The 10,964-nt window shown below is 31.8% G+C and overlaps 1 protein-coding gene across 1 annotated transcript in view; it reads right to left on the reverse strand.

Moving 5' to 3' along the window:
* Nucleotides 1-10,405, reverse strand: part of LOC106465281 (protein UXT-like) — a 15,298-nt gene extending 4,893 nt beyond the window's left edge. Inside the window, exons 1-3 of the mRNA XM_013925488.2 lie at nucleotides 9,973-10,405; nucleotides 6,893-6,974; nucleotides 2,904-2,977 (exon numbers count right to left, since the gene is read on the reverse strand). Coding sequence (XP_013780942.1) covers nucleotides 2,904-2,977; nucleotides 6,893-6,974; nucleotides 9,973-10,109 — 293 coding nt within the window. The 5' untranslated portion in view covers nucleotides 10,110-10,405. The remainder of the gene's footprint in view (nucleotides 1-2,903; nucleotides 2,978-6,892; nucleotides 6,975-9,972) is intronic.
* Nucleotides 10,406-10,964: the final 559 nt, after the last annotated feature.

A 10,964-nucleotide genomic window follows, 5' to 3' on the forward strand; every position in this document is an offset into this window, starting at 1 on the left:
AGATAATTGTTTGCTTTATTTCTTTACTGTTTTATGTTTTAAGAAAAATAAGTTTAAGAACTTATTTCTAAATAGTACTAATCTATATACATATGTAATGTATAATAATGGAAATGTGACTGTATTTTACAAAATACTAGTCGACTAAAACACAGCCAAGACAGGTCACTTTGTAAAGACTAAAAGGTCAGTTTTATAATATTTGATATGGTAACATGAGAGCACATCATTGTAACTTCTGTATTGTTAACCAGGCATGGTTGAAAAGTCAGTATAATAAAATATATATATATATATAAATGTATAAAGTTATGACATTTGAGCTATTTAGTCTAAACATTTATGTTTTCATGTTATAATTTGTGTTCATTTTAGAATGAGAAATGCATCATTTTCCATTCCTGAAAATAACAAAATATAAAGTTTTTTCTTAAAAAACGTTTCATACTATTTAGACATTATAAAGATTTCACATGTGAAATCTGAAAATTTTCTGATGCATAAAATGATTTTTAATCTTAAAATGAAAATTACTTTGCATGTTAAATGGGCAACAAGTGAAAAAAAAAAGGTATGAGAAAAACACTGCTTAATAAACCTTAAGACTTAAAAAAAAACTGATATTTTGCATATGAAAGTGTTGTAATGTTTACTGATAATTTGCCAAATTTCGTTAACATATGCTTACTGATTTAAAAGTTATAGCATGAAACTATAACAAGCACAAAATGGTTACGAGTTCAGTCCCAGGGACCAAGCCCATGCTGAAAGAGTTAAGTGTGATTAAATCTAAATAGTGAAGGGCTAGGGGGAAGGACAATCTCAGTCAGTGGTAAAATATTTTTCACTGCAGAGCACTATATTAATCCTCACAATTTAATCTTTCTAACAAACAACACTAACTCAGTTCTGTCTATGATCAAAAAGGAGAACCAGAACTATCTTTATTTCTATAAATCCAGGAATACAAATAATGAAATAAAATTATATTCACTTGAGGGAAAGCTATCAGAAAGATTACATTCCCTCATGTAAAGTTGCATTTCCTCATGAATTGTTATTTTATTTAATCCATGCAATATGTTCACTTTCATAGGTCATAACTAAAGGAATACAGAAGGACCATGCATTCCCAATTTAGAAAGCCAACTACAAAGATGAAATTCCTCAAGCAAAATTAAATAGCTTAAGAATGCGGGAATGTAATATTTCAATCCCTGAAATCTAGTCTTAGCATTTTAAACAATGTTTATGTAAATACATGGGTGGTAGAGTTTTGTATTAAGTACAATAATTCATAATTGCAACAGTATAGTAATTTATTCCACACACCTACTACTATGATGATTACAGGTGTGTTAAAAAAGCTGGAGGAAAAAGACTTGTTTGTGAATGCTTGGAAATTTTCAGTACTGGAAAAATTTTCAGCTCTCACCCATGCATTTAAATACTACATTAAAACATTACATCTATTGATTAAACTTGTAAGATATAATTGCAAAAAATTAAAAGCAACATACAAACACCTGTAACAAATGATAAGAAAAAACAAAACTGATTGGATCAATAAATTCAAAATACATTTAGGTACATCAATTAGCAGCTAATCAAAGAAAATTAGAATTATTTTTCTCGCTGCAATATAGTACACACGAAGGTACCAGTCAGTTTATACTGAAAGGAAGTTTAATGCTTATATTAAAGTCCATCTTAAATGTCTTCTCATAAAGCAAAATTATGTTCACAAAATCTTGTTTGAATGACTATGTTGGTACCTAAGTTTACTTAAGTGTACAATTTTTAATTCTTTAGTCTTACCTTATAGTGACTATAAAAATTCTCAATGATACATTAAAACTACTGCAAATGTTAATGTTTTCTTCACCTGAAAATGTATTCGAGATAAATACTCACCTCTCTGCAGAACAGATAGCTATTACTTTGCACTACAGCCAAAAAACTTTTGCACATATGCCAAGCCTTGAACAAAACTCCCACCCTTACAATTATTAACATATACTGCCCCAATATAAAGGTGACACATCCTGTATATGCAGTACTCCCATTGAGCATACTATATATACCAATCCCAGAAGTGGGGAAGAAGGGTGAGTGGTTCTGTAGAGAGTTATCTATTTGAAATACATTTAGAGATAAGGAAATGTTAACTTCTGAAATTTTACTTAACTCTCCACTGAACAGATAGCTAGAATCCCACATTATCAAGGAAAAGAACGAGTCTTTGGCATACACAATGCATCCAAGAGGAGTATTGTGCATGGAGGATGTGTTACTTTCCTATTGGTGGAGGGCTATACTTTAATGATGATTGCAGCATATGCTGGCACAGTATATGTTAATATGTATAGAGATGCCAGTTTCATTTCATGTTTTCTTCAATTGCAAAATCATTTCATCTGTGGTGTGAGCTATCTGTTCTGTGGAGAGGTGAGTAGCATTTATGAATTGTTAATTGGTTCTGAAAGAAAGAGCTACTGGTGCATTATTACTTTCTGATGCACTTCAATGATATAAAATATGAATGAATCTTATAGAACCTACCTAAGAAGTGGGGTGGTAATAATAGTTAGACTGAACCATAATGACTTAAACATGTAGACAACTGTTCTCAAATGCTGAATGCTTTACAACTGCTTATATACAAGGACAAAATATAAAAAACTTGTTTATGAAAAAATATTACAATATCATTGTTGGGTACATCATTTAGAACTTCAAGTTTTGATATTGAATGTCCTACGTCATAAAACTACATTTGAAGACTAAATTTGAAATAATTAAAAAAGACAAATATTAAATTCAAGCAGGTATAATAATTTAACATTGGTGAAAATCATTCAAATGTTAATGACACACTCAGAAAAAATAAAATAAAAACTTACACAACAGCTTTAACATAAAAATTGCAACCAAAATCAATTTCAGTCTTCAATGGTTTGCTCTTTTCGGAAGTTTCCTAACATAAAAAGCAATAAAAATAAATCTGAAAAAATGTGAAAAAAAATCTGTAAAAATTATATTCACTGTATCAACAAGAAAAGCAAAGCTTTGCACACTATATCAACAAAATACTTTATAAACTAAATAAGTGCCATTTTGAAACAGACACCTATAGAGTTGAAAATATGATACTAATCTATAATGTTTCTGATTGTTTAGTGTCATCTTTTCTCAAATGTGGATGCTATGTATAATAACTTGTGTACTTCGTATGTAAACATAAAATGAAAAAATGAATTATTCAGCTAAATGTAAATAATATCCTATATTTTCAAATCTTTAAAATATTAAATACAATCAGTTACCTTTTCTTTACAGTTTTTTACATGTTTAACCCTATGTACATGGGTAGGGTAAAACTTCATATGCCATGCATGACCTTTTACAGAGTGCCATTCAACATGGTATTATGTATTTGATGTTAAAGTTATTAACTATTCCTTTTACCCTACACTGCTGATTTAGTAACAGTTTGTGGTAAATACCACATAAAATACATAGGAATGTAGAAAAAACTGTAAATATGCATTTCAGAGGTTCTAGATGTTATGTAAGTGCAATATGCAAACTGTAGGATGGACAAAGGTATTTTATTCTTCACATGAACATGTCAGGGTCTGAATCAGACTGTCATAAACAACTTACAGACATCTTGAAGAGGACATTTGATTGTTTGTGTACAACAGACTTGTACATTTTACTAAAAGCTTGTCATTTTCAAGTAGATATACATAGTAAATTTGGAATTACAGTCAACATTCCTTCTCCAACTACAACTATTGTGAAAGATGTTAATAATACTTACGTGTATATTTAAACCAGCTTAAAGAGCTGTTTACCCAGTTCAAATAGGGCACAGCTATCAAGCAGATTCCCACCTGTATTAAACATGATCCAAGTTATGATAACCCAAATGAATTACCTTGTACTTACTATAATCAAATGTCATCATTTTCCAACATACCAATTCATCTAAATCATTCTGTATTTTAGCAAACTTAATATGGCTGGAAATTTAATTTCCAATACCAAACTTTACTAAATATGCCCCTACCACTTTCATTAATATAAAAAAGAAAAAGCCCAAGCATTGACCCCTTAGACACTCCACTGGTAGTAAGGGTTCATTAATAACACCCTTTTGCTTACTCTCATCCAACTAGCTTTCAATTCAACAAGCTTATTGAACATTTTTTGAAAATCTAAGTACATCAGTTTTGACCATTCTCAAAACTCTTGTCAAAATAAAGTATAAATTATCAATGTAATGACCAAGAAAAAACTCAGAATTTGATGCAGCTTTCTGGAATGAGATATTATTACAAAATGCAGAGAAAACAAGATGGTTAACCTTTAAAATTAATTATAGTTTAGTATAAATAATTATATGAAAGAAAAAATGTATTGTTTCAGGTTTTTTTTTTAAGCAGAATATATATAAAGACTGTGCAGGATTTTCACATTTTTATGTACTGCACCAACATGGACTGTATAAGTGGGTGACCTATGGTTTCAATGCTGAGGCCTACATAAGGTCCTAAAGGTGTGCAATTTGTTTATAGAGTTTGCAGGTTGGAGACTACCCTAATTAAAGTAGAGGCAATAGATAAATAGAAGTGTAAATTGTGGGAAATGGCAGCAGGATTTCAAGAGAAACTTAAGCTTTTATGTGCAAGGGATACATCAGCTAACAGTGAATTTCAGGAAGTTAGAAACAGTACTATTAGGGTTAAAACTAGTGGATTTAATTGTAGTGAGCATGTTCTGTTGAGCAACAGATTCTAGCCCTTGGCTTGTGCAGATGAGGAATTATTGTAGGGAAGAAAAACAAAAAGGACAGAGGAAGATGTGGATGATAAACTTAAGGTGTTATAGTTATAGGTGATTCTTTAACAAGGCATGTGAATAGGATAGTCTGTAGGGTAAGTAGGGAGAAAAGAATTAGATTATGCTACCCAGGATATAACTGACAGAGCAAGAGATATAACAAAGGGGGCTAGCAATGATGTAGTTTTTGTTGTGCACGTGGGAGCTAATGATGTAGGGAAAGGTAGGTCAGGGGAACTAATTAATAACTACAAGGGGTCAATAAAGGCATTTAAAGAAAAGGACCATAATTTAATTGTGTCAGGGATTCTGCCAAGAATTAACTGTGGGGAAGAAATTATAAGTTGGTCACTAGGGCTAAATGCTAGGCTTAGGTTAATATGTAAGTTGAGCAGAGTGGCTTGTTGGACTTGTGGGATAAGTTTAATGGGAGAAGAGAGCTTTTTGGAATGGATGGTTTACAATTAAATAGAGTAGGGTCTGGCTTGTTTGCAAGGGCTATTAACCCAGTCGTAAGAAAAGTTTTAATCTAGGACTACACAGGTTGTCTTGAATATTACTGGAAGCAAATTAAATTTTAAGACTACTTTGAAGATTTACTTTCTTCTAAATTGTTCAACTTTTGATCTGATAAGGCAACATAAAACCCAACAGCAAAACAAACACATACAAACAATATGACCAAACTGGAACACAAGGGTACATATACATGTTCACAACTGCATAAACACACACACACACAAAATTGACTCTCATTTTTAAAATGGGTTTTTGAAATACTTACACAACTTTGTGGTTAGTATAAGGATTTTTGCCAGCCCATGTCAAGAATGAGAATGCTTGTAGCTGCAAGTTGTGACTATAAAATGATTAATACCATGTCACATCTAACTGTTATATTAGTACAAAAATGATCTTACCAACAGAACTATATATCAGCATTCTCCACAAGATATCAGAACTAGAGGGTAAAATTCTTTTGGATGTCAAATTCTAGAGGTGAAGCTCCACAATCTTAAATTATTAGTGACTATGCTGACACACGTGTAACAGTTATGCTTTACCTTAATGTCATAGTGATACTCTGTTACGTTTGGATCTGTTCAATGTGTATACATGTTGGTGTGTTGATGTTCGTGACTTTGTGATTGGGGAGGGAGGTTCTATGTTGTTTGTGACATTGTGAAGTACTTTAACAAAAAAGTCACTTTGAAACTGGTAAAGATAACAATTTTCACCACTTTAAAACAAGTGAGTGTGATTATTATGTAATAATTACAAGTCCGAGTAAGCATTCTTCAGTTTAACTAACAATCAAGCTGATTACCGATTACCATTCATCTTCAAAGGTTCAACAAGTAACAATTCATGATAAATTATCAAACACTAAAAACAAGCTGCTTGATAATTCAATTAAGGTTGTATTCATTTTTATTGCAAACCTTATAGGCATCAAGGCCGGACTAACCAGATGTGAACAATTAACAAGTCATTTACTTGACAGCTTACCCATGAATATGTAAATCAATCTAATGCATCAATTAGTGATGTGTGAAATAATCCATAATTAAAATTACGATCAACTAATGCCATGAAAATAATCAAGCAATGTTTCCAAATATTACTTTGTTTTTTATTATTGCAACTACCTAGTAATTGACAAAATTGGTGTTTCCAATTATTTCAACCATCAAGTTACAAATTTATTACCATCATGGTTTTTCATTATTTTTGATTAATTCAAGTTTGGTCAGTTTAATCAATTAGTGTCACAACTCACAACAATAACCAAGGAATTAAAATAAAAGTTTATGCAAATTATTATTTGTTTGTAGTTAGGCCCAAAGCTATACAAGCTATACTCTGCTCAGAGTGGGTATTGAAATCCAATTTTAAGCATCACAAGTTTTTGAGTTTTTAACCACCTCTTGAGAATAATCGATTAGTTTAATGTAATTGATTGATGAGCTTGATGATTAATCAATCAGCATATTCCACTAATCATTCCTCTCTAGTGTACACATCAAAATCACCAAATAAATACCTCAATTCTACTAATCACTGTCTTCAGTTGATCATATTCTGCAATTCTTGTGCAGATCTTATCACGTTCTTGAAGAATTTTCCTAAAAAAGTGTAAAAAAGAAAATTAAATAGTGACAAAAATTTCACAGAAACATGTAATAGTGATACAACACATACAGATTATAAATTTTTCTATTCATCATTCATTTGCTAAATATTCTCACAGCTAATAATTAATATGCAAGAATTGTTTCCTTATTTGTTTTGACTTTCAAGTTAAAAGGAGCATTCAAATATATTACAAAAATAAAGAAGTATTTTTACACAGGGCAAATTCAAGAAACTAATGCAAGTATATTGGACTGGAAAATCATAAACATGATGAAGCTAATAACTCTACCAAATAACCATATACATACAGGACTTTTTTTTGTGTGGCTATACATTCAGAATAAGGCTTAAACGTTTTTGTTTGTTGGAAGTGATATCATTAAGCTTGGAAAACATGTCTGCTTCTGTTGAATCACCTTCAAGAAATAGGGAAGAAAATCATTATTTATAAATATGCATTTTATATACCTGTATAAAAAGGTTGTTGACATTAATGGGATTATGTAGACACACTAAGGCAGGCTGTTAATTTGTTATACTGACAGTAAAAACAGATTTATTATTATGAAAAACTGTAATTTTAGAGATAATGATTGGATTAGTCTGTCTTCTTTGTTTCACAAGGTGTAATATTTAATTAAAAAAAGATTTACAATTTACAAGTAAACTTTGTGTTATGTTGCCCTGAATATAATGGTCCAGTTAATCTTACTTGTATACCAGAAAATTAACAGAGATTCACTAAAGGAAAATATTTCCTTACTAATCTGGTAATTTTTTCCCAAGATGCTATATATATGTTACCTAGATGACAGAAAGGGTTTGGGCTTCAAGTAATTCAATGTTCAAAACAGATTGGCTATACATACAGGCTAGCCAAAATGTAAGAAAAAAAATCCCCCTTTAATAAGATTGCATATTTCATCAATGTTGGTGAAGTAAAATTCCACTAGGCCCAATCACACTTAGTTGTAATTTAAGAAGTGGCTGATACACAATATGACAACTGTTCTTTTGCAAAAGTTTGTTTGTTTTGAATTTCATGGAAAGCTACATGAGGGCTATGTGCGCTAGCCGTGCCTAATTTAGCAGAGTAAGACTAGAGGGAAGGCAGCTAGTCATCACAACCCACTGCCAACTATTGGGCTACTCTTTTACTAATGAATAGTGGGATTGACCGTCACTTTATAATGCCCCCACGGCTGAAAGGGCAAGCATGTTTGGTGGGACGAGAATTCACACCCGCGATCCTCAGATTGCGAGTCGAGCACCCTAACCACTGGCCATGCCAGGCCTTTTGCAAAAGTCAGGCTGGTGTTTAACCATTAACTAGTAGTGTAAAATATCTGTATCATAAGTGGTAGGGTGGTTCAAAATGGCTCATGTGTAATAAACTTCAGAAATATTATCTTTATAAACGATGGGGTCAGAATGACCCACAAATGACAAACAAATGATTACAGCAATAAAAAAAAAAGAGATCTGTATCAGCACATCCACTCTGCTTAATACTCATTAACTGATTGAGGATAGAGTACAGAAAATATCAGGTAGATAGCAGCACTAGCCAAGTTGTAATATTGACTTGAAAATTGATATGGATCATTTTGAGTTGAAGGTTAAGATGCCATCTATTCTTACACAGTCAGATTGGTCTACTTTCCTTTAAAAAAAAATGAGAGACTAAATTTACAATAAACTTTATCTTTTAAACTTGAAATCTTATAATGCACATTTTACATCTATTTATAAAAAAGTGTTCAGCCACATTAATATCACAAGCTACTTTATACAGCAGCCAGTCTGAACCAATGAAATTGCTCAAAACATGTGAACTAGCAAAAACTTAAAATACAATTTGTTTTTATTTAGCAGCCAGCTGCTACATAACCTCTGCCTTTCCAAAAAGCTTTTGATGAGGTTCCATACCATTGATTAGCTAAGACAATGATATCAGTAATGGTTGTATAAAAACTAGTAAACTGGGTTGCAAGATGCTTGGATAAAAGATAGCAAATATAGTCAGATTAGATTCTTGTTTCTAGTGGAGTGTCTGGTAGGGCAGTGCATGTGCCTTTGCTTTTTCTTATTTACACCGATTATGTTGATAAGGCTTAATTAGTAAAATGTATAGATGACTTTAAGCTTATGCGTGTTTCTAGGTGTATTGATGACATTGGGTATTACATAACAACCTGGATCAGTTGGTTAGTTAGCAAATATTTGGCAAATGACCTTTAATTATAGCAATTGTATTTGGATTTATCATAATGTCAATCACATTTAATATGGATGGAACCCATTCAATAGTGTAAAGGATCTTGACATAGTTGTAAGTCACTCAAGCCATTAAATCAGTGTTTTGTTGCTAGAAGTAGAGCTAACAGAAGTTTAGGGTGTATTTAAAGACATAATGATTACAAGTTATAAGGATTAATTCTCTCTTCAACTCACTCAATGAGCCTAACTTGGAATATTGTGTACAGTTTTAGCTTTCTGATATATGAGGGGATATTGACATATTGCAAGGGTTTTGGGGTAGCTGCTAGAATTATTCCAAGGACTTTATGGCATCTTATATGGAAAGATTTAAATATCTTATTCTATATTCAGAAAAGAAGAGTAAAGGGATTATCTGGGGGAGCAATAAGATAAAGGTCACTAATTTCTTTCTTCTATATTCTGATAAAAATATGATGATAGTAAGAAAGATTTGGAAAAAGACATGTTAGGCTTCAGATAAGACACTTTTATTTTTAACGCTAACAGGGTGACTGGTTTATGAAATGACTTTCACTTTCAGTTAGGAATAGTGGGATTTAAAAATAAAAGCGGAATCGATAATTTCCTGAAATATAATGGGTGGATTTTGATTATTCTCAAAGGTGGGTGTACCTTGGTATCCATTTATTATTATGAAGTACTTCTAAGTTCCAATTTAAGCCTAATTTAGAAACAGTTATACAAATTACAATTTAAATTGCTCACCTCAAATCTTCCCTGAGGACATCATTTAAAAATTTTTCATACTCTATAACTTTAGTTGAAAGCCCAGTTTCCTTTCCTGGCTCCGTGTTCCTACCTTCGGTGTCAAACTCTGGGGTAAATTTATTATCATCATCCATTATTATTTTTATTTTCAAAATTTATGGGTTAGTCTGATATTATTCTATGCTGACCAGTCTAACTAAGTAACTTGTATTTTGTAAGTCACTAAGTGTAAGCAGTGTCGAGGAGTCAGCTGTATCACGCAAAACTTTTCAAATTTCATAACATGTAGCATAAGAACAAGAATGACAAAAAACATGAACCTCTATCAAAACTGTAAAGCACAAGAGCATATTAACAGTATTAGTTATTTCTCACTCTTCAACAGTAATCACACACATTCTCCACACTCCACCAGTAATATTTACTTCTGACTTACAATTGTATTTTCCAAATCGGGCATAGACTATACGATGGTAGCGCCGCTAATTTTAAAATTTTTATTATAGTTCGGGTTGGTTTGGTTGCTGTCAAGCGCAAAGATACACCCAAGGGTTGTCTGTGTTCTGCCCACCACAGGTATCAAAACCCGATTTTATTCTGCAGATCTCAGTAAATTTTTAGAACTTTCTCCGGATTTTTGCCAATTTCTGTTAAAACAGTGTGCTCAATGAAAGTGATATTCGTGGTGTATTCAGGTAACACTGAGGTAATCTTTAATCAACAGGATACGTTCGCTTAATAACAATATATTTATTACAAACTAGTAATGAATCTCTGAAAATGAAATATATATAGTGGACAGAATGATATGTAAAAATAAATAATGTTTATTAGAACAGACTTAACGCAAACACAGCGTGTGTATACTTGCTTTTAGAGATACGGGGCAGTTGTTTATACCGTATCAAGTAGCTTCTTCTTACATGTGAGACTGAGAACATCTACTAGATTGTTTATATTGTAACGTATCTGCTTGCTTGTTTGTTTCT

Source organism: Limulus polyphemus, unplaced genomic scaffold (assembly GCF_000517525.1).
Source record: "Limulus polyphemus unplaced genomic scaffold, Limulus_polyphemus-2.1.2 Scaffold1894, whole genome shotgun sequence".
Taxonomy (NCBI): domain Eukaryota; kingdom Metazoa; phylum Arthropoda; class Merostomata; order Xiphosura; family Limulidae; genus Limulus; species Limulus polyphemus.